The sequence below is a fragment of the Hypanus sabinus genome, chromosome 10 (genome assembly GCF_030144855.1).
Source record: "Hypanus sabinus isolate sHypSab1 chromosome 10, sHypSab1.hap1, whole genome shotgun sequence".
NCBI lineage: Eukaryota > Metazoa > Chordata > Chondrichthyes > Myliobatiformes > Dasyatidae > Hypanus > Hypanus sabinus.
In genome coordinates, this window is record NC_082715.1 from 111053593 (window position 1) to 111078717 (window position 25125).

Sequence of the window (25125 nt, forward strand, 5' to 3'; positions counted from 1 at the left end):
CTGGACAGTATCCAGGTCTAATGTGATAGATGGAAGGTAACATTCATGCCACACAAATACCACAAACTCCCATTTCATTTTAGTCCACCTAATTGAACATCAAATACCAGAGAACATACGTTTGTGAGAGGGATAAAAATTTAAAAGAAATTTGTGAAGCAATTTTTATTTTTATACAGAGTGGCAGGGGCCTTTAACACAGTGCCTGAGGAGGAGGTAGAAATGGATATGATAGCAATATTTAAAGGGCTTTTAGACAAACACATAAATAGGCAGAACCATAGGGATATGGACCACATGTTATAAGATAACGTTAGTTTAGATTAGCTTCGTGGTTGAAGCAGGCACGGTGGTCTGAAGAGCGTGTTCTTGTGGTGTGTGCTGTTTTGTTCTAATTCTATGAATTTGCATCATAGCTCTTCCACTTGAAAGGAAAATTATTTTGTTTGCCTTTTAATTTCCATATTTTCAAATTATATTTTAACAATCTACATCTAAAGGCTCCCCTAACTACCTACTCCATCCCCCAATGTTATGATATTTAGAAAGTAGTCTTTATTTTAAGTTCTGTGGATGAAATGATATTTGCCAATATATATGTTTGCTAAAGATCAGCTCTTCAAATAACTTGTTAATAGTATATGTTTTCACTTGCATTTCTTACATTAACAGATTATCTTTTTATCTTTGGAAACATTTGATAACAAGTATTCTATTTTGTTGCCAATATTGTTAATAAGTAAAAATTTGAATGAGTAATAGCAAAAGTAAAACAAGATCATGCAGTTGAAGTCATATCCTAGGATTTCTAAAAGCTTTTAAAATAAATAACTAACAAATTAAGGAATGTAGGGATGATGCTTGAAAATGGTATACAATCAGGTTTACACTTGATTGAGACTGGAGCAGGCTCTAAGGACCAGATCGCTTACTGCTTATGTTTCTGATGTTCCTGCTTAATACTGTATGTTCTTAAAACTGCCAGTAGTACTAATAGAGACCATAGTTTGGCTTCAGTAGCAAGATAACTGTCTTCTTATTTACACAAATGCACTTGACACATTCTTTGTTAGTCACGGTGAAGCAGGAAAAAACTAATTTGTTGTTCTTGTGTGTATAGGTGCTCTTTCAGGCACTGCTCTTTCCCAATAGCTGCTCTAAAATGCAAAACAAGGACAGATTATTTGATTTGATAGCACAAAATTGGCAAAAACAAAGCTTGAGCAGAAAGAGTAAATTTTCAGACTCTGTAAAGCAATAAAAATGGCAACAGTCAGAAGTAAATTAGTCAGCAAGAATTTATATTATCGTGTGATATCTTTAAAATATTTTAAAAAGTAGCCTTCATGATGGCTCATACCATGCAATGAAATAAAAATGAAAGTTCATCAGATGATACGTATTAATTCTGTAGATAATTTCTGCACATAATACAGTTGTTATCTCCTTACACAAACTGGCCAGTGACACATAAAGGATGTCATTTGCTGCTTTGGTAGTCCATTTAATGTATTTAATTTAGACACAAGTGCTTGTATTGCTTACAGACTTTCACATTCTCTCAGATTAAGAAACAGCATAAATTGGAGTTAGTAGCATGGAGAAAAATACTGTATTCACAGCTAGTTTAAGTGTCATTGTTTGGAACAGATATGGACTCAAATTAGTGTTGATGGAGAGAAAGAAAATAAACTTGCATATTAAAACTTTTCTTCCTGTCTTTTACCATGAATAGGCTATACTTCATAAATTTGAAAGAGTATGCCAAGAAATGCCTTCTGAGTATACAGCATTGATAACTCCAAAAGTTAATAAAGTGAGTATTAAATTCAAAATATAAGAGACAAATTTTTATTATATTTGTTTCCTGTATCAATTAGTGCATATTGGTACTAGATTGGATTGCATTAGCTCTGTCACAATCCTTGAAGCCATGTGCTTTCTATGAAGTCAACTGGATTAAAGTGGTGGTACAACTTCCCAATCATAAAAACAATCATGGGTGGTTCAAGCTGTAGTCTATTATCATAGGCATACATACACAGGGTATAAATATTGTGAAAATTAGCTTTTTTGCAGCAGCAGCACACTACGTTACGAATATGGCAAACGTAAGATAACATAAACTTTAATTAACATAAATTAAACAAATAAGACAAAAAAAACATAATGACATTTGTGCCATTTGAGGGGAAGATTTGGCATAGTGGTAAATGCCACTGGATCAGTAATCCAAAGACACAATTATACGCTAGGGAATTGAGTTCAAATCCCACCAGGGCAGATGGTGAATTTGAATTCAGTGAAAATATCTGATGATCATGAAACCATGTTAGTTGTTGTAAAAACTCATCTGGTTCACTAATGTACTTTAGGGGAGTAATCCTGCCGTCCTTACCTGGTTTGGCCTATATGTGACTCCAGACCAACAGCAATGTGGCTGATTCTTAAATGCCCTCTGAAATGGCCTAGCAAGCCGTTCACTTGTATCCAACTGATAAAAAGAAAATGTTAAGGAATGAATCTGGATGGATAACCCAGCATCAACGCAGATACTGGAAATGATAATGGCAAAACCAGCCATGCAAAGTCCTCTTTCCTAACATCTGGGGACTTGTTCCAAAGTTGGGAGAGCTGTCTCACAGTCTAGTCAAGCAATAGCCTGACAAAGTTGTACTGACAGAATCATACCTTATAGTTAACATTCTGGACTCCACCATCACCATTCCTGGGTATGTACTGTCTCACCAGCAGGACTGACCTAGCAGAGGTGTTGGCACAGTGGTATACAGCAGAGAGGGAGTGCTCTGGTAATTCCTAACGTTGACTCTAGACTGCTTGAAGTCTTGTGGCACCAGGTTAAACATGGGCAAGGAAACCTCCTGCTGATTACCACGTACTGTCCTCCCTCAGCTGATGAATCAGTACTTCTCCATGTACCAGCACTTGGAGGAGGCATTAAATGTGGCTAGGACACAAAATGTACTCTCGGTGGGGGACTTCAATGTCTATCACCAAGAGTGGCTCAGTAGTAGCACCACAGATTGAGTTGGTTGGGTCCTACTGGACATAGCTACTATATTGGTTTTTACAGCAGGTGGTGAGGGAACCAACAAGATGGAAAAAATAATTGACTTCATTTTCACCAACCTGCCTGCCGTGGAAGCATCTATCCATGACAGCATTGGTTGAAGTGAACACCGCACAGTATTTGTAGAGACTAAATCCCATCTCCACATTGAAGAAACCTTCCACCAAATTGTGTGGCACTAACACCATGCTAAGTGAGATGGACTTACAACAGATTTAGCAGCCCAAGACTGGAAATCTATGAGACGTTGTGGGCAATCAGCAGCTGCAGAATTGTACTCAACTACATTCTGTAACTCCATGGCCCCATATATCTCCCACTCTAACATTACCACCAGGCCAAGGGATCAACCCTGGTTCAAAGAAGAGTGCAGGATGGTATGCCGAGAACAACACCAGGCATACCTCAATATGGGAAGTCACCCTGGTAAAGCCACAATACAGGACTACTTGCATGCCAAACACCATAAGCAGCAAGTAATAGACAGAGCTAAATGGTCCCACAAACAACAGATCAGATCTAAGCTCTGTAGTCCTGCCACATCCAGCCGTGAATGGTGGTGGACAATTGAACAAATCACTGGAGGAGGAGGCTCCACAAATATCTCCATCCTCAGTGATAGAGGAGTCCAGCACATCATTCTAAAGATAAGGCTGAGGCATTTGCACCAATCTTCTGTCCTAAGATAATCCAGCTTGGCCTTCTCCAGAAGTCCCCAGCATCCCAAATGTCATTATGCAGCCAATCCGATTCACTCCACATGATATCAAGAAACAACTGAAAGCACTGGATTCAGCAAAGGCTATGGACCCAGACAAAAGCCCGGCAATAGTCCTGATGGCATGTGCTCCAGCTTGTTGCGCCACAAGCCAAGCTGTTCCAGTACAGCTACAACACTGGCATTTACCTAGCAATGTGGAAAATTGCCCATGTCTGTCCTGTACACGAAAAGCAGGACAAGTCCAGCCCATCCAATTACCATCCTGTCAGCCTACTCTATATCATCAAAGTAGTAGAAGGGTCATCCACGGTGCTATCATGCATCTCCTATTCGGCAATAACCTGCATACGGATGGCAAGTTTGGGTTCCATCAAGGCCACTAATCTCCTGACCTCAATACCTCCTTGGTCCAAACAGGGACCAAAGAGCTAAATGTCAGAGATGAAGTGAAAGTGATAGCCCTCAACATCAAGGCAACACTTGATGAAATATGGCATCAGGGTGCCCTAGCTAAAATGGAGTCAATGGGAATTAGGGGGAAACCCCTCTGCTGGTCAGAGTCATACCTGACACAAAGAAAGATGATTGTGGTTGTTGGAGGTCAATCATCTCATCCTCAGGACGTTACTGCAGGAGTTCTGCAGAGAAGGGTCCTTGGACCAATCATTTTCATCTGCTTCATCAGTAACCTTCCTTCTGTTATAAGGTCAGAAGTGGGGATGTTCACAGACAATTGCACAATGTTCTGCACCATTCATGACTCCTCAGTTTGTGAAGCAGTTCATACCCAGATGCAGCAGGACCTGAACAATATCCAGGCTTAGGCTAACAAGTGGCAAGTAACATTTGAACCATGCAAGTGCCAGGCAATGGCCATCTCCAACAAGAGAGGCTCTAACCATCATCCCTTGACACTCAATAGCATCACTATCACTGTATCCCCTACTATCAACATCCTGGGGGTTACCATTGACAGGAACCTGAACTGGTCTAGCCATTATAAACACTGTGGCTTCCAGACGGGTCAAATGCTAGAAATCCTGTGGTGTGTAACTCACCTCCTGTCTCCCCAAAGCCTGTCCATCATCTATAAGGCTCAGTTCAGCAGTGTAATGGAATACCTGCCACTTTGCTGGATGAGTACAACTCCATCAATACCCAGGAAGCTTGACACCACCCAGTACAAGGCAGCCCACTTAATTGGTGCCCCTTCCACAAGCATCCACTGCCTCCAACATCGACAAACAGGTACAGCAGTGTGTACTATCTACAAGATGCACTGCAACAACACACCAAAGTTCCTAAGGCAGCACCTTCCAGACCCACGACCCAACAATCTAGAATAGTGATTGCCAACCAGTTGATCGCAATTGATTGGTCGATCTTTGAGACTTTCCCAGTAGATCCCAAAAAAAACCCACGAAAAATAAATACACAAATACTGTTGTAATGTGAGCATTATAAAAATAAGTAATACTAATTAGGATAATGGCAATACTCCCGCTACGGAAAGCTGTTTGTAAAGAGAGGTTGTTTCTGGGGTTGCGGGGTTTTACTTACTTTCGTTCTGCCCGGTGCACATGTGTGTATAGTCCCTCTGTCCGGTTGTTGAGTCGCAGCAAAGTGCTGCAACAATCTATTGACTTGCTGCCTGAGATAAAGACTTTTCTGTCGACAAGAAACGAGGAGCATGAGGAACTGTCAGATGATGCATGGCTACTGGATTTAGGGTTTCTGACAAACCTAATGGCTAAATTAAATGCACTTAACAACAAGCTCATGGGAAAAGACTGACACCTGCCCCACATGATAAGTGCAGTCCAAGCTTGGTGTTTGGATATCAAATTTAAAGAACAGGAAGCTAACACACTTTCCCAACTAGGAGAAAATGTTACAGGCCATCAAGGAAAAAATGCTTTTCGCCCTGAGCAGTACTGTGCTTACCAAGACAAACTGGCAATAGAGTTCAATCGGTGTTTTGGGGAGTTAAATGTCATGAAAGATATTGCTACATTTATTTCAAACCTATTTCTGCCGATCGATTTAGAACAGATAGCAGCCAAATTCCAGCAAGTATATGGTGTGCCAAGTGATATTGAAATTGAAATAATTGATTTGCAAAATGACATCGAGTTTAAAGCAAGATCAAGGGATGGTGAGTTTTGGGGCTTGTCAGCAGGGAGAAGTTTCCTCATCTCACCACATGTGCACTAAAAGTCAGTGCCTACTTCAGGTCAACTTATCTGTGTGAAATTGCATTTTCACAGATTAAAATGATTAAATCTAAGTACAGGATCTGTCTTACTGCCAGACACCTCACAGACTATCTCAGACTGGCTGTCTGTAGTTATGAGCCAAATTTCAGGGAATAGCAGAAAGTATTCAGCCCCAGTCATCACTCTGAGTGCAACAGTCAATTTTTATTTGTTTTTTTTTGTGTTGAAATAAAATAAAATTAAATAATGAAACTTAGAATTAAAGGTATGAAGTATTGTAATATTCTAACGAAAGACAGTTATGGCTTGTTTGATATGCTAGTTAGTGTTTCCTTGGTTGAATTAATTTGAAAGTTTGACAAAAGCATTTTATGTAATTCAAATACAATTAGCCCAAATAAAGGGCCTCAAGTTGGAAGTACAATCTGAGCTGTTTTTTCTCTAAACGATTTAGTAGGTAGATTTTGCCTTTCATTAAGGCCGAAGTAGGGGATCTTGGGCTTAAAGGTTGGCAACCACTAATCCAGAAAGACAAGAACAGCAGATACCTGGGAACACCACCACTTGGAAATCCCCCCCCAAGTCACTCACCATTCTGACTTGGAAACATCACTGTTCCTTCATTATCGCTGGGTCAAAATCATGGAATTCCCTCCTTAACAGCATTGTGGATGTACCTACACCTCAGGGACTGCAGTGGTTCAAGAAGGCAGCTCATTACCACCTACTCAAGGGCAACTAGGCATAGTCAATAAATGTTGGCTTAGTTGGTGACGCCCATATCCTGAAAAAATGAATAATGTTTAAAAAATTGAGAGAGAGAGAACAGATATATAGTCTATATATAGGGATATGGGGAGAGGGCAGGAACGGGGTACTGATTGTGTATGATCAGCCATAATCACAGTGAATGGCGGTGCTGGCTAGAAGGGCCAAATGGCCTACTCCTGCACCTACTGTCTATTGTCTATTGTCTAAGGTTTTGGCTTTTCAGGTCATTTCAAGTACCTGATGGCACTGGGGAGGAAGCTGCTATTGAACTTTGAGCTGTGGGACTTCAGGCTCCTGTACCTTCAGCCTGATGGCAGCATTGAGATGATGGTATGTCCTCTTTGGTAGAGGTCCCTGATGGTGGATGTTGACTACCTGAGACATCAGCACTTTTAGATGTCTTCAATAGTGGGGAAAGTTTTATGTTTGATGGAAGTTCACCGCTCTATAACCTCTTGGATTCCTATGTATTATACAAACGTAGTTTCCATACTAGGCTATGGTGAAATCAGTCAGAACACTTTCCATTGTTAAAGTTCGTCAGTCTTTCATGATGTACCGAATCTCCTTAAACTTCTAAGAAGTTAGAGACACTGGCATGCCTGCTTCATAGCTGTACCTATTTGCTGGCCCAGGATAGGTCCTTTGAGATGTTGACAGTCAGGAACTTGAAGCCCCAAGTTTTAAAGGTTCATTTTACTATCAAAATATTTATGTAGAATACAGCTCGGTAATTTGTCTTCTCCAGACAGACATTGAATACAGAAAACCATACAAGTAATTGAAAGAAAGATATCAATTACCCCCACATGAAAAGAAAAAGAAACAAAAACACGCAAACCCCAAACCTGTCCCTTGCACAAGAACTAACTGGTCACCCAACTCCCAGCCCACCAATCTGCAACAAGAAAGAACAGGCGAGAACTTGTAAAAAAGATTGAATTGAAAAAAGCCGATATGAGCTACAGTTAGTTTGAGCTACATTCCAATCCATAAATATCAGAATTTTGATAACATCTAGCACCCAGTGGCCCCTCCAACAGCAACGACTTGAATGAGTGGTCCCTCCAATGACAGCAACTCAAATCAGCAGCCCTTCCAATAGCAACAACTAGAACCAGAGGCCCCTCTGATGCCAGTGACTTGAACCAGCAGCCCCTCTGAGGGAAGCAACTCAATGGAGGGAAGCTGCTCACTGTTTCCACCTCAGATTGTTCACTGAGGACAAAATGTTGACTACCCCTTCCTGAAGACCAGATTCAATTCCATTTTTTTTGAGATTAAGTATAAGGTTGTTGTTACAATACCATTTAACTAGATGGTCTCTCACTCCTGTATGCTGCCTCATCACCATCTGTGATTCTACCTTCAACAATAGTGTACTTGTCAAATTGGTAGATGATGTTGGAGCTATGCTTAGCCATACTGTCTCCACCAGGGCATTAAGCAGACAGCCCTGAGAAGGGCACTAATATTGATGGTCAGTGAGGAGAAATGATCTGCACTCATTGTGGCCTCTCCCAAGAATGCAAGGGAGGTACAGAGGCTCAGGTCTTAGAGACTGAAGATAAATTCCAAGGGATGATGGTGTTGAACATTGAGTATGTGTTGTATGTACTCTGGTTGTCCAGGTTTTCCAGAGCAGAGTGGAGAGCTAGTGAGACCGTGTCTTCTATAGACCTGTTACAGTGATAAGGAAATGAAGTTGGTCCAGGTCCTTACTGAGGCAGGAGTTAATTCAAACCATAATGCATCTTTCAAAGTACTTCATTACAGTGAGTGTACCATGTGTGATCAGATGGTAGTGTTGAGTCACATCACCATGCTCTTTTTTGGCACTGCTGAAACTAATGCCATCTTGAAGCCACGGAATCCTCAAAATTGCAGAAGTGAGAGGTTAAAGATGCCTCTGTTCACTCCAGCAAGTTTCACTCTCCTGAAGAATGTTCCAATATTAGCCTCTGAGACTGAGATCAGGGGGTCGTTGGATGCTGTGAGGCTTTGCACAGGTGTGTCATTATTCTCACTCTCAAAGCTTGCATAAAAGGCATTGCTCATTCAGGAATTATGTATCATTGACATTTATGGGAATTAAATTCACTTTGTAGAATGTGATGGCATGCAAGCCCTACCACAGGAGTCAAGTATCCATTTGCCTCTCTGCCTTTGTTCAAGATGGCTCTTTGCTCTTGTAATAGTTTTTTAGCTGATCTAGTGTGTTGGGTCCTCTGGTGTTAGACATGACATGCTTATAGGAGTTTGGCAGATTCTTCAGGCTAGCTTGGTTGAAATCCATTACGATGATTGGGGTGCATGATTTCCTGTATGTTAATCACTATGCTTAGTTCTTCCAGTGCCAGCTTGATGCCTGCCAGAGTGGGATGTATATTAACACCAGGATAACAGTGGAGAGTCCACCTGGGAGATAGTATGGATGACACATGACCACTATACGTTCCAAGTGCTGGAGCAGGACTGAGACAGACCTGTCATCTTTAAGTATCATGTCATTTTAAAACAGAAGCAAATATCACTGCCTTTGGCTTTACCTGCCACTACCATCTGATCCATACAATGAATGCTGAAACCTCCTGGAGTAGAGTGTCATACCCAGAGAGCTGTGAGTGAGCCATGTCTCTGTGTAACAGAGTGCATTACAGTTTCTCATGTCTTTCTAATATGCTCTCAAGTTTTAGAGTCATTGAGTAATTTTCCATCCTGTTTTCTAATGACTGCTAGGGGATGGGTCTCAAGTTCCCAGCACTTTAGTCTCTACAACATCCATACTTTTGGTATAATGAAAAGTGTCATTTGCATTAAAAACTAACACACCAAAGTGTGCACTAGGGGCAAGCCCACATATGTTGCCACGCTTTATGGTGTCAATCTGGGCCTCAGTCCTAGACATTGTAAATAGCATTTGCCAACCATTGAAAACGAGGCTTCACTGATGATGGGATCCAAACACTTGGCCTTGATCTTAGGTCACTGATTCATGAACCCAGGGGGTCATCAGTCCATGTCCCTCTCGCCCACATCGAACTCGGACTCTTGAACCCACCAACCACTCGCTGACCCTAGGGGAGCTACTAGCCTTCATCCACACTGGTACATCAGCCCAGCATCAAGCTGGACATCGCGGCCCAGTGTGTGGATGTTTGTGTTTCTGTTCTTGGAATGAAGAGTGGAGATTTCAAACTCTGGCCTATCCTCTAATTCCCTGTTCACCCACATCCCTATCCCTAATACCCTAACCTGACCCCTAACTTTCCTCCACAAACCCATCCCCACAAAACCAAAAAAGACTAAAATAACTTTAATAAAAAACAAAAACAAGTAAAACTGAGCCATAACCCCAATGGAGGTTGCAGCTAAGTGCCATCTTAAGGGATTGTAAATAATCAATTTCCCAAGGTGGAAATCTTTATGTAATAGACCATAAGATATAGGAACAGAATTAATTTATTTAGCTCATCAAGTCTGCTCAGCTACAAGGGGTATTTGATAAGTTCGTGGCCTAAGGTAGAAGGAGTCAATTTTAGAAAACCTAGCACATTTATTTTTCAACATAGTCCCCTCCTACATTTACATACTTAGTCCAGTGGTCGTGGAGCATATGGATCTTGGACCTCCAGAAAGTGTCCACAGCGGGGGTGATTGATAAGTTAGTGGCCTAAAGTAGAAGATGAGTTATACAGCTCTCATTACATGCACATGCAGGTCAACTTTTTGAGTGATTATGCAGAAAGTTTGAAGTTAATAATTCATCAGGGGTTATTGTTAAGTTCGTGGCCTAAGGTAGAAGGAGATGAGTTATTAACTTCAAACTTTCTGCATAATTACAGAGTTGAACTGCATGTGCATGTAACGAGAACTGCAAAACTCATCTCCTTCTACCTTAGGCCATGAACTTATCACTTACCCATGCTGGGGACACTTTCTGGAGGCTCATATGCTCCACCCACTGGACTAAGTGTGTAAATGTAAGAGGGGACTATGTCGAAAAATAAATGTGCTAGGTTTTCTAAAATTGACTCCTTCTTTAGGCCACAAACTTATCAATCACTCCTTGTATTTGATCATGGTTGATTTATTTCTCCCTCACAATCCCATTCTCTTGCACACTCCCAAACCTTGGACATCCTCAAGAACTTATCAATCTCTGTTTTAAATATACCAAATGATTTGGACTCTGCAGGGGTCTCTGACAATGAATTTTACAAATTCATCATGCCCTGTTCTTTCTCATCTCTGTTCTAAAAGAAATATTGTGAGGTTGTGCTGTTTGCTCCTAGACACTCTCACGACTGGAAACATCCTATTTATGTTTACTCTATTTAGGCATTTCTATATTCCATAGATTTCAGTGAGTTGCTCCCTCATCCTTCAGAACTCCTGTGAGTATACTGCTCATATAGCAACTGTTTTATCCCTGGGTTCATTCTTGTAAAGATCCTCTGAAACCTCATCAATGCCAGCACGTCCTTAGTTATGGAGTCCAAACTCACTTGCAAAACTTCAAATGTGGTCTGACCAATTAAGCCTTAACATTACATCCTTGCTTTTCTATTCTAGTTCTCTTGAAGGGAATGCTAAAATTACATTTGCCTTCCTACTTACTACCAACTCAATCTGCAAGTTAATCTTCTTTAACTCTTACATATCCTTCCACATTAACTTTGTATCATTCGCAAATTCGAATCAGAATCAGGTTTAATATGAGTGGTATTTGTTATAAAATTTGTTACTTTGCAGCAGTACATCACAAAACATAAAAAACTATAAATTACAATAAGAAATATATATAAAATTTTGAATTAAATAAGTAACACAAAGGGAGAGGGAAAAAATAGTACATGGTACATTTTCCATTCAGAAATCTGATGGCAATAGGGAAGAAGCTGTTCTTGAAACATTGAGTGCGTGGCTTCAGGCCTCTCTGGTAGCAAGAAGAGAGCATGTCCTGGGTGATGGGGGTCCTTAATAATGAATGGTGCCTTTTTGAGGCACTGCCTTTTGAAAGTCTCCTGGATGTTGGTGAGGCTACAGCCAATGATGGAACCAACCGAATTTACAACGTTTTCAAGCTTTTTTTCCAATCCCATGCAGATTGTGATCCAACCAGTTAGAATGTTCTCCACAGTACATCTGTAGAAATTTGCAAGAGTCATTGATGACATACCAAGTCTCCTTAAACTCCTGATGAAATATAGCTGCTGTCATGCCTTCATAGTAATAGCATTATATACATTGGGTCCAAGATAGATTTTCATAGATGTTTACACCCAGGAACTTGAAATTACTCACCTTTTCTACTGCTGATCTGTCAATGAGGACTGGTAATTACTTGGTCTTACTGACGTTGAGTGCAAGATTCTTGTTACAACACCACTCAACCAGCTGATCCATCTCACTCCTGTACACCTGATTGTTACCATCTGAAATTCTACCAATAATAGTTGTGTCATCAGTAAATCTATAGATAACATCTGAATTGTGCCTAGCCACATAGTTGTGAGTGGACAGATAGTAGAGCAGTGGGCTAAGCACGCATCACTGAGGTGCACCGGTGTTGATTGTCATTGAGGAGGAGAACTTATTTCTGATCTGTACTGTCTGTGGTCTTCTGATGAGGAGGGAGCCAGCTGCAGAGAGAGGTACAGAGGCCCAGGTTTTGGACCTTGTTGGTTAGAACTTGATATGATTATGTTTGAATGCTGAGCTGTAATCAATAAACAGCAGCCTAATGTACAGTTGGTTTTACTATTCAGGTGATCAAAGGCCATGTGGAGAGCAGTCGGATAGCTTCCACTTGGCTACAAAGTCATCCAGATCATTAACTAACATATAATGTGAAAACGTCAATCCCTGAGGAACATAGCTAGTCACCAGCAGCCAACCAGAAAAGGGCTTGCTTATTCCCACTCTTTGCATTCTGCAATCAACCAATCTTCTGTCCATGTTATTACCTTCCTAAAGTACCATGGACTCTTATCTTGTTTCACAGTCACATGTTTGGCACCTTGTCAAAGGCCTTCTAAAAATCCAAGTCAACATCATTCACTGATCCTCCTTTTGTCTATCTTGCTAATTCAATCCACTTGTGTAAACTCTCTGCTTCCTGCACTGTTAGAAAAATAAAGATAATACAAAGCTATAATGAAGCATGCAAACAAATTCAGATAAATCCAGATTTGGGTTTGAACAGGGTCTGGATACAGTGGATGAATACTTGAGGGAAAGAAAGGATAGGGTTTAGGGTCAGAAGGGCAATTTTTGTTTGGAGATATAAAGATGGTTTGCAAACCTATATCTTTATTTATTATTCCTCTCCCTTTTTTTTCTTCTTTTCTCTCCCTCTTTTTTCTCTCTCTGCCCCTCTCACAATCACTCCTTGCCTGCTCTCCATCTCCCTCTGGTCCTCCCATCTCCCTTTCTTTCTCCCTAGGCCTCCTGTCTCATGATCCTTTCCCTTCTCCAGCTGTGTATCCCTTTTGCCAATCAACTTTCGAGCTCTTAACTTCATCCCTCCCTTTTATGTCTTCTCCTATCATTTTGGATCTCCCCTCCCCCTCCCACTTTCAAATCTCTTACTACTCTTCTTTCAGTTAGTCCTAACGACGGGTCTCTGCCTGAAATGTCGACTGTGCTTCTTCCTATAGATGCTGCCTGGCCTGCTGCATTCCACCTGCATTTCGTTTGTGTTGCTTGAATTTCCAGCATCTGCAGATTTCCTTGTGTTTGCGTCTGTAAGTGTTCGCGTCTGTAAGTGTTCATCGGACAATGATTAGTAATGAGTTGTTTCAACCAAGAATAGTAGGAGAAAGAATCAGCCTGAAGCCTGTCAGAGGAGTTGGTCTGGAGTTCAGATTGGAAAAGAGAAAAGATTATGGATTAGAAGGAAGTTCAGGCCTGCAGCTATTAGATTGAATGTAAGCAGCTAGGTATTGTGATTGGGAGCATTTGGTCTTTGAATAGCTGGGTTTGGATCAATTAATGGGAAATAGAGTAGGTGGAGAAATGGCCTCAAGATGAAGGTTCACTGTCAGGGTAGGTCCCTCTTAAGAAAGACTGATAGAGACTTCATATCTATATGTTGCGAGTAAATGCTTTGCAAGAACAGATCATGATGTTTTTTTGGACAAGAGTGCATACATTTCTTGTTACTTTTTGTTAATGTATAGTTTTAGGCCTCTCTATGCATTAGCCTGATATACCTAGACACAAAACACTGAACTTCATTCTGCGCCCATTTTATTCCTTATTACCCTTTATATTTTATTTATCATTCTAATTAATTGAATTAAATAGAGTACATACAGTAGGCAGGCTGCTTTGTGATTAGTTCCTAGGTGCTGGCCTGTACAGGTTGTCCCCAGGTTACAAAAGACTTCCACAAGTTGATTTAGTCCATAAGTCAGAAAATACACAAAACCACACTGTGGTAACCAAACCTCCACAATATTGTAATGAATTGGATTAAAAGCACACAGGACTGATAAGAAAATAATGACTAAAAGTGGAAAGGTGGAGAAGACACATTTTTCTGTTCACAAGAATGTATTTCCAAATATAATATCATGGGAACTCTATTGTATGTAAAGGTGGCCATAATTTGGGTGTTTGTAACTTGGGGGGTGACCTATATTGGAAAGATACTGTACTTTTAACTCAAGCTGAGAATGCTTCGAATGTTATGACTGAGATGGGCATGTAACTGTACAGTACCCATTTTGCTTCTTGATATTTAGATACTTTCTAATATATCTTACCATGATGTCCACAATTAATGCCGTATTCTATATAATGGAGTTGTTTATTTGAAGTAGATACAACAATATAATAAAATAGAAATAAACCCAAATATCAATTACAGCAATGTTTATGTTTTTGTCCAGTAGTATTCACTTTTATGACCCTTTCTTTATTTTAGATTGAAGCTATTCTAAGACGAGGAGTTACTTTACTGAACTGGTCATCTTTAACACTTGTACAATTCTTCTCTGATGTAGATACAACCGTAGATGAATTGATTGCATTGTTAAAGAAAGTAAGTAGATTATTTGAAAGCTTTATATTTACTTATTGTGCAGAAAGATAATAATAAAGAAATCTCAAATAATCATGAGTTCTAATTCATGGGGCATCTGCACAAGTACTGGAGAAAGTGGGAGCCATACTGTTGGAAAGCCATACCTGAAAAGCGTTGGGACCAGTGTTGGAGCAAACCGAATAAATAGGAGATTTAAATAGAACAGCAGGGGCAAGAGTTCAAAGCTTCAATGATGTGGTGAGAGAGAGAGAGGTATTAAAATGGAAAATTATAAACAGATTGTGACGGGCAGGGATAGACTACAAAACTAAATCATCAGATGAGCACATTATCAAACTTCAGCAAATTGCTAGGACTCCGCCTCCCGGTTACGGACATGTAAGACACAATCGCTTCTTGTCCGCCTTTAATCTCTCCCTTTTCCGACTTAAACTTTGAAATTTCAACTTTATTTAGTCGGATCTGTAGAATAAGAGTTATAATTATGGCTACTCTCAGAAGCGCCAAAAGAAATACTGACCCGGGCAATGGAAAGCCCAAAAAAACTGACGAATTCACGGAGGAACCTACCCCCCGGGTAAAGAGACTAGAATTTCAAATCAGCAATATTCGCATTGAGATAACTCAACTAAAAGACAAATTCGAAGGAAAAGTTGACTCTTTGAGCCTTTATCTTAAAGAAGTTAGTCGAAATGCTGCTGACCTTTCTTCTCGTTTGGAAAAAGCCCAACAACGGATCGTTGATCTCGAAGCTCGATCACATTGGAATAACATTCGAATTGTTGGATTAAAAGAGAAATCAGATTCGTCCGACACACTGGATTATTTCGCAAAAATGTTTCAGCCTTTATTTCCAGATTTGTTTACAGCCTTCAGATATCGAAATGGCTCACAGAATCGGCACTTTAAAATTTTTGGATCAAGGTAAAAACAGACATTGTTGTGTTTTCTCCATTTCAAAGACAAAGACCGTATTATTATGCTTGCGAGAAAAAAAGACTATTTCAGTATCAGAATTCAGACATTCGCTTTTTTGAACGTGAAATTTTCCACGTGAAATTGTTAAGAAGCTTGCTGGATTTGCATCAGTTATGAAATTGGCATATGAAAAAAAGCTCTTTCCACTGCTTCAGTATCCAGCGAAATTAAGGCTTTTTGTCAAAAAGTCTGGCTTTCATATTTTTGATGATCCAGTCAAAGCATTGAGTTTTATTAATTCTTTATCCGACGCATCTGATGACGAGTCTGAAGCCTGAAGCTTGAATGATTTATAATAGCTTGATTGTCTCGCGGTGTAAAGAGTGATGAGATTGGAAGATTTGATGGTCACAGAAGACTTTACCTTAAAATACATTTTTATCTCTGAAAAACATTGGTTTGGATGGCTTCAATTTCAGAAGACATCGAGGGAGAACTGTTGATAGGCTGTAATAAGTTCGAACCATTCAGATTTTTTTTCCCTGCAGTATTTAAATGAATTTTTTTTTTGTTTCGTATACTTCTGTAAAGTTTTTTAAAAGTAATTATTTGGATTTCTTTAAGTTTTAAAGATAGACCGGACAATTTAAAGATGGCGATTGTTTTTCTTCTGTGCAAATATTTCAAGAATTGTTTTGGATGTGTTCTTCGTCCTTTATCTAATGTTATGAAGGTTACTTTCAATTGAAGGTCGTTTTGTTTTACAAGAAAAACATTTTCCTTCCAAGTTAATTATATTGAGATATATGTCGACTATAATGAGTTTTATGTTCCGTAGAGGGAGACAGATTTTTTTTCTTTCTCTTTTTTTACTTGGGTAGGTGGAGTTTGTATTTGTATCTATGCCTTTATTGGGGATTGCGTCAATTGATATTGACTTGTTTCTGGGCTTTGTAGTTTGGGTGGGATTTTTTTTTTCTTTTTTTCCCATTATGTAATCCTGGAGCATACGTCAATTATTTTTATTGTTGTTCATCTCCACCATTTTAGACTACCCTATCCTGACATGCATCTAACTATTCTTTTTAGATGATATTAGATGATGATATCTAAACAGTTAAATGTTTTAACTTGGAAAGTTCGTGGTTGGAATCATCCTATTAAGCGTAAAAAAACATTTAAAATTATTAACCGATTCCAGCCTGATATAATCTTTGCTCAAGAGATGCATATCAGGTTATGTGATAAAAATTGTTTTTTTTTTAATTTTGGAAGGATCCTCAGTTTCAGGCAAACTCCCAGAGTAAAGCTAGAGGTGTCTCTATTTTTATTGATTCCAATATCCCTTTTAATCAGGAGGATATTATAACTGATATTAATGGTAGATTTTTGATTGTTAAAGGAATAGTTTTGATAGGAAAACGGTTTTGGTTAATATTTATGGACCAAATGTTAATGATCCCTCATTTTTAAAGCCGTTTTTGCTCTATTACCTGATTTAAATGAATATATGTTATTAATAGGTGGTAATTTTAATACTTGTCTAAATCCTTTAATGGATAAGTCATCATTCAAATGTCAACTCCCTAATCATTCTGCATCACTTATTAATTCCTTTTTAATTTATTACAGTTTAATTGAGATCTGGAGGCATATGCACCCTAGTGATAGAGAATACTCTTTTTTTCTCACATGTTCATAATAAATATTTGAGAAGCGACTATTTTATAGTTGACTCTTGACTTTTATTCGATGTTCAGAAATGTGAGTATGATGCGATCACTATCTCTGATCATGCTCCTTTAAACTTAATATTTGAACTGAAAGATGTCATTTTTACCAGACCATTTTGGCATTTTCCAGAGCATTCATTACAAAGTTCAGCATTTGTTGAGTTTATCGAAACTCAGATAAAAGAGTTTTTTTCTCTTTAATAATATAGGAATCGTCTTTAAGTTAGTAATTTGGGATACATTAAAAGCTTATTTACTCGGTCAAATTATTTTGTTTACAGCTAAACTGAAGAAACAAACAAGAATGGAATTAGATAAAATCTCTAAACAAATTGAAGAATTAGATAACATCAATGCAATCTTTTGAAATGTTGTTTCATTTAAAAGAAGAGTAGAATTACAATCACAGTATAATTTATTACTAACATATCCTATTGAAAGATATTTGCTTAAATTGAAAAGTCAATTTTATATTTTGGGGGATAAAAATAATAAGCTCTTAGCTTCTCAATTAAGAGCAGCTTGAGCTAAAAGACAAATTATAAAGATTTGCAAAAATAATGGAGATATAGCAAGTAACCATGAAGACATCAATAATATTTTTCAAGATTTCTATTCTGATCTTTATAGATCTCAATTTCCTGCAGATTCCTCCAAAATTAAGGCTTGTTTACATAAGATTAAATTTCCTCAAATTTCTGTTGAAGATCAACAGATGCTTGATGCTCCAATTACTGAGCATGAAATTCAGAAAGCTGTTTTATCAATGCAATCAGGTAAAGCTCCTGGACTTGATGGCTATTCAGTGGGATATTACAGAATTTTGTAAGATTACTTTCTCCATATCTTTTGGAAATATTTCATGAATCCTTTGAAGAGGGTAATTTATCTTCTTTTTATGAAGCATCTATTTCCTTAATTCTTAAAAAAGATAAAGATCCTGGTGAATGTTCATCATATAGACCTATTTCGCTATTAAATGTGGATGCAGAAATTCTCACTAAAATAATGGCTAATTGCTTGGAAAATATTTTAACTGAAATCATTTCTGTGGATCAAACGGGCTTTATTAAAGGCTGTTATTCTTTCTCCAACATTTGGAGAGTGATGAACATTATATATTCATCATTATCTAAGAAACCTCAATGTGTTATCTCTCTCGATGTAGAAAAGGCATTTGATAGAGTTGAGTGGCCATATTTGTTTAAAGTATTAGAAAAATTTGGTTCTGGTAATAATTTCAACAGATGGATTCAAATAATTTATAAGAATCCTATTGCCACAGTCATTACTAATAACTGCAGGTCTTTTTTCTCACTTTCTCGTGGCACTAGACAGGAATGTCCATTAAGCCCTTTATTATTTAATCTTGTATTGGAGCCTTTAGCTATAACACTACGTGAAGCTAAAATCATTCATGGTATTTCTATAAATGGAACCATACATAAGATTTCTCTTTATGCAGATGATCTTTTGGTTTTTATTTCAAATCTTGAGGAATCAATTCCCAATCTTTTTGAAACACTTAAAGATTCTGGTAAATTTTCGGGATATAAACTTAACTTGAATAAAAGTGAATTGTTTCAATTAAATGTCCCTGTTAGTAAATATAATGATATTCCTTTTAGAATTGTTAATACATTTAGATACTTAGGTATTATAATTACTAAAAAAAATAAAGATCTCTATAAAGCGAATATAGTTCCTATAATGGACTCCATGAAACATCTATTTTCTAGTTGGAATCCACTTACTTTTTCTTTAATAGGTGGTATTCATGCTGTGAAAATGATGATTTTACCTAGATTTTTATATATTTTCCAAAATATACCTCTTTTTAACTAAAACATTTTTCGATCAAATTGACTCTCTTATTTCTTCCTTTATTTGGATCAATAAGAGACCAAGAATTAATAAGTATCATTTACAAAAATCTAAAAAAGATGGTGGACTTGCACTTCCTAATTTAGTACTATTATTGGGCTGTGAATATTAGACAATTATGTTTTTGGTTATATTGGCTTGATAAGAACCAAAAACCATTATGGGTTGATTTGGAATTAAAAGCTGGTAAACAATTTCATTTAACTTCAATTTTAGGAGCTCCATTACCTTTACAGCTCTCTAAAATTCCAAATTTAAGTCTCTATCCAGTTATTTAGCAATCCCTATGGATTTGGGTTCAGTTTCGCAATTTTTAAAATTTTAAACAATTTAAGTTGTTTATATCGAAACTTCTCATTTAAACCTTCAACAACTGACCCCATTTTTCTCCAATGGAATAATAAATGGATCCATTTGTTTACAGATTTATTTTGTGATGGTTGATTGATGACTTTTGTAGAGTTAATTAATAAATTTTCTCTCGCTCATACACATTATTTGCAATATTTTCAGGTTAGACATTCTTTACAACAATATTTACCTAAGTTTCCATATTTACAAGAATCTGATTTGTTGGATACCATTTTGAAATTGAATCTCTTAATGAGATGTTCTGTTAGCAGAATCTACAATTTATTTTTGTAACAAAAAGAGAACCTATCACTAAAGATTAAACAAGATTGGGAGAGAGAACTTAATATGACCTTTGTTAATGAAGTTTGGCTTCGAGTTTTGAAAAACGTAAATTCTTCTTCTATATGTGCCAACCATTGTTTAATTCAATTTAAAATTGTTCACCATTATTATTTAACAAAGGAGAGATTATCTAAAATATTTCCTAGTATAGACAACTACTGCGATAGATGTAAGACTGAAGTAGCTACTTTGTCACATATGTTCTGGTCATGTTCTTCATTAAAATCATTTTGGAAATCTTTATTTTCTACAATTTCTAAAGCTCTGAAAATTAATTTACAATCTAATAGATTGACTGTTCTATTTGGAATAGTTCCGCATCATATTCAGGGTATCTCATCTTCAGATCAACATGTAATTGCATTTGTTACACTACTGGCAAGAAGGGGTATTTTATTAAAATGGAAATATATTTCTTCCCCTACATTAATTGAATGGTTTTCTCAAGTAATGTTACGTCTTAGTTTGGAAAAAATTAGTAGAACTTTTGATCCTCAATTCAATTTTGAGAGAAGGTGGGGTTCTTTTGACAAATATTATCATTTAATTTGAATTAAGCTATATGGTTTCCTTCTAATTTTATTTTTTTTTTGATAAATTTGAAATGGTGGTTGATGACTTGTTTTTATATTTAGATGATGGTCAAATGTATTGCTACGGGGGGTTGATTCCTAATGGTTTTTGTATTCCTTTTTTTTTGTAGTTAGTGCATTTTTTTTCTAGTTAGATCGGGTTCTTTTTTCCCTACTTTTTCCTATATATATGTAAAATCTTTTTTTCTTCCATTTTTATATTTCACGATCAGCTTTTTTTCAGCTTTATTAATTGTATACATATTAATCTGTTGAAGTTTTGTATCATTTTATAGCTGTAGAAGATTATGTACCAATAAAAAGATTCTAAAAAAAAATCGCTAAATGTGATTTTGCTCTCTAATGAATGTTAGCTTCACCTGATTACCTTGAATTTTTCCAAAGTTCTTTGTTAAAATATCTTTATAATAGTATCTACCTTTTCCAGTAACAGATAAAAAGCTAACTAGTGCTCAATTTCCAACTTTATGTCTCCCTCTATTTTGCAAGCTTCCAATCCAATGGAATTTGTCCTGAATCTGGGACCTTTGGGAGATTATAATCAATATACTAACTATCTCACAAGCCAATTCATTTTTAGCCTTAGGATGAAATCTATCAGGAACCTGAGATTTGTCAGCAAAAATTTCTGTGAGTTTGCTCCATGGCACTTCCCCATTGATTATAATTTTCCTAAAATTCTCTCTTACACCATTTAGATCCCAAGACCATAAGACATAGGAACAGAATTAGCCCATTTGGCCCATTGAGTCAGCTCTGCCATTCCATCATGGCTGATTGATTTTCCCCCTCAACCTCCGACTCTTTGTTTTCTCTCCATAACCTTTGATGCCCTTACTAATCAAGAACCTACAGTAGCAGCCTCTGTTTTAAGTATGCCCAGTGAATTGACCTCCACAGCTGTCTGGCAGAGAATTCTACAGATTCCCCAACCTCTGGCTAAAATTCATCCTTATTTCTGCTCTAAAGGGACGTCCTATTTTAAGGTTCTGACCACTTCGACTCTCCCGTTATTGAAAATATCTTCTGCACTTCCACTTAACCGATGCCTACCAATATTTGGTAAGTTTCAGTGAGATTCCCCTCCCCCTTCCATTTTTCTAAAACACAGTGTGTACAGGCCCTGAGCCATCAAAGCCATCAAACCTTTTTATTCCCAGGATCATTCTTGTAAACCACCTATGGTCCTTTTCTAATACCAGCATATCCTTTCTTAGATATGGGGCCCAAAACTGCTCACAATATTCCAAATGTGGTCTGACCATGTCTTATAAAGCCTCAGTATTGCTTTTATATTTGAGGCCTCTGGAAATTAACGTAAGCATTGCATTTGCCTTCCAGATGACTTTTTCTGGGATGTTATTTATATCTTGTATAATGAAGTCTGATGAAAAAATAATGGAAAACGTAGTTGAAATTATTAATTTCTGTAGGACCAATGCTCATTTTGTTAACTATTTTCTTTTTATAATATCCTGTAAAGTGTGTATGTATATTATACACATACACCCAAACATACATACACAGTATTTCTGGCTAGCCTTGTGTTCCTATCTTACATATTAATTATGTTGTCATTCGTTACTCATATTTTACATTCTGTATAGTTTTCTGAACTACCATATTTGTTGTTTATGTGCTTTATCTTTAAGTTTGAAAGTAACTTTATTTTAGTACTCCCACTAGATGTTTTCTTTCTTTTTAAAATCTATTGACTGTATTGTTAAAGATCCCTAAAGCTGTGCATTGCAGTTTGTAACCAAACCCTTTATTTCCAGTTCACTTTAACTATCTCTGCTTTCCTGCCCTCATAATTTCTTTCATTTCAGATTAAAATGCTCAGTTTCTCTTTCCACAATTCAGATCAAAAGCTCCCTGACCTGCTGAGTTTTAACAGCATTATCTGTTTTTATTTACAAACACATCTGTCCAGAAATGTGGGTAATTTTACAATTTCTCCACTATTTAATGAGGTTGAGTTGTCACTTTTCTAAGTTGTTTTAAGGAGGTTGAACTATAGCAGAAGTAAGGGGAATTTATATGGTGATAATAATGACCTTGTTGTTAGTTCCAATCATTTTTAAAGTGGCCTTCAACTTCACCGTTTTCTAAACTCTTACTGTTTTTAGCATTTGGACTTGGCCAGATAATCACACACATTGTTTGCTTTATCATACTAAAAGAGGCAAATGGAATGAAGTGGGAAGGAGCGACAATAAATGATGACCTATTTGATTTTGAAACTTTTAAGTTTGTTTTGGAACAGGTGACGTGCTTTAAAAGAGTTACATTCTTTGCACTGGATCATTCTTTGAAGGTTCCCTACCCTTGTGGCAGTATCTGACTTCCTGCATCTGGTATAATTTTGTAAATGAAATTTTTTTCATTTATCTCTTTTGGTTTGTTCAGTAAACTATGCCCATCTTTCAAAGGTTAACAATACAAAACTACTCATAGAGTATGGATACATCCCTTTGGCACAACCTGTCCTTGCCATCCACAGTGCCCACCCAGCTAGTCTCAAATTAATATATTCTTCCCATATATATCTCTAAGACCTGCCCCTCCATGTACCTATCCAAAGCATCTTAAATAACACTATTGTGGCTTCTTCAGCCATTAACTCTAGCAGCTCATTCCATCTACTCACCACTATGTGAAAAAGTTGCAGTTATACAAGTTGTTGTTGAGGCTGCACTTTGGAGTATCGTGTGCAGATTTTGGTCACCTTATTATAGAAAAGACATGATTAATTTGGAAAGATTGCAGAAAAGATTTACAAGGATATTGCTAGGACTAAAAGATTGGCCATGCTAGATCTTTATTAAAAATGAGGGGTGACTTTATAGAAGTGTTTAAACCTATGAGAAGCATAGATAAGATGGATGATAACAGTCTTTACCCTGAGATAATGAAGTCCAAAACCAGGGACGTAGGTTTAAGGTGAGAAGCTTTTTAAGCCTAATAACCAGCACTTCAGTACTGTTTCCTGTGACTGACTCAGCTGGAGCTGGACATTATAAACCAGGGATATGTAAAAAGAACTATTTTTTTTAATTAGGGCAGTGAACAAGATTTTAAAGGCAAGGAATCGAGGCAGCTTCTCTGAGTTGAGGAGTGACCAATCAGCAAGAGGGATTAATTTGAGAGGGCCAATAAGAATACTTTAAGTGCAAGTGGTGTGGCCGTTCTTGTGAATGTGCCAGTCTTTAGAGTGGCTTTGACTCATCAGGGTTGGGCAAGATAAATCGTCTTGTAAGTTACTCTCACTGTTCATTCCTCATCTATTAATCATAGTATAGTGAGAATGGCTCCACAGGCAGTGTTTAGTCCTCTGTGTGGGTTGTAAGAATTGAATTGAATTGACTTTATTTCTTACATCATTCACATAAATGAGTAAAAATCTTTATGTAATCTCTCTGTCTAAGTGTGCAATTTATAGTAATTTGTAATAAATAATATGTACAACAGGACAGTCAATATAACATGAAAATACAATTGTATCAGAGTGAATAAATCAGTCTGATGGCCTGTTAGAAGAAGCTATCCCGAAGCCTGTTGGTCTTGGCTTCTGTGCTGCAGTACTGTTTCTTGGATGGTAGAAGCTGGAACAGTTTGTGGTTGGGATGACTTGAGTCCTCAATGATTCTTTGGGCCCTTTTTACACACCTAACTCTGTAAATGTCCTGAATAATGGGTAGTTCACATCAACAGGGCTGTCTCCACCACTCTCTGCAGAGTACTGCAATTGAGGGAAGTACAGTTCCCATAGCAGGCAGTGATGCAGTCAGTCAGGATGCTCTCAATTGTGCCCCTGTAGAAAGTCCTTAGGATTTGGGGACTTATGCCAAACTTACTCAACTGACTGAGGTGAAAGAGGAGCAGTTGTGTTTTTTTTTCCACCAGAGATCCGCTATGTAAAGGCCACATGAGATCTGCAGTGATGTGTATGCTGAGGAATTTGAAGCTGTTCACCCTCTCGACCCCAGTTCCATTGATGTCAACAGGGGTTAGCTTGTCTCCATTCCTCCTGTAGTCCACAATCAGCTCCTTTGTTTTGTGATATTAAGGGAGAGGTTGTTTTCTTGACACCATTGAGTCAGGGCAATGACTTCTTCTCTGTTGGCTGCCTCATTATTATTTGAGATAAGGCCAATCAATGAGGTATCATCAGCAAAATTAGTTAGCAGATTGGAGCTGTGGGTGGCAACACGGTCATGGGTATACAAAGAGTAAAGGAGGGGGCTTAGGACACAATCCTAAGTGGCACCTGTGTTGAGGGTTGGGGGTAGAGGTGAGGGAGCCAACCCTTACCACCTGCCAGTGATCAGTCAGGAAGTCCAGGATCCAGTTACACAAGGCAGGGTGAAGGCCAAGGTCTCTGAGCTTCTTGTCAAGCCTGGAGGGAATTATGGTGTTGAATGCTGAACTGAACTGTTGTCCAAGAAC

The 25125-nt window shown here is 37.8% G+C and overlaps 1 protein-coding gene across 1 annotated transcript in view; it reads left to right on the forward strand.

Annotated features, from left to right (window-relative positions):
- LOC132401348 (dynein axonemal heavy chain 8-like) overlaps window positions 1-25125 on the forward strand; it is an 895336-nt gene that overhangs the window by 191346 nt on the left and 678865 nt on the right. Inside the window, exons 19-20 of the mRNA XM_059983478.1 lie at window positions 1736-1816; window positions 14733-14849. Coding sequence (XP_059839461.1) covers window positions 1736-1816; window positions 14733-14849 — 198 coding nt within the window. The remainder of the gene's footprint in view (window positions 1-1735; window positions 1817-14732; window positions 14850-25125) is intronic.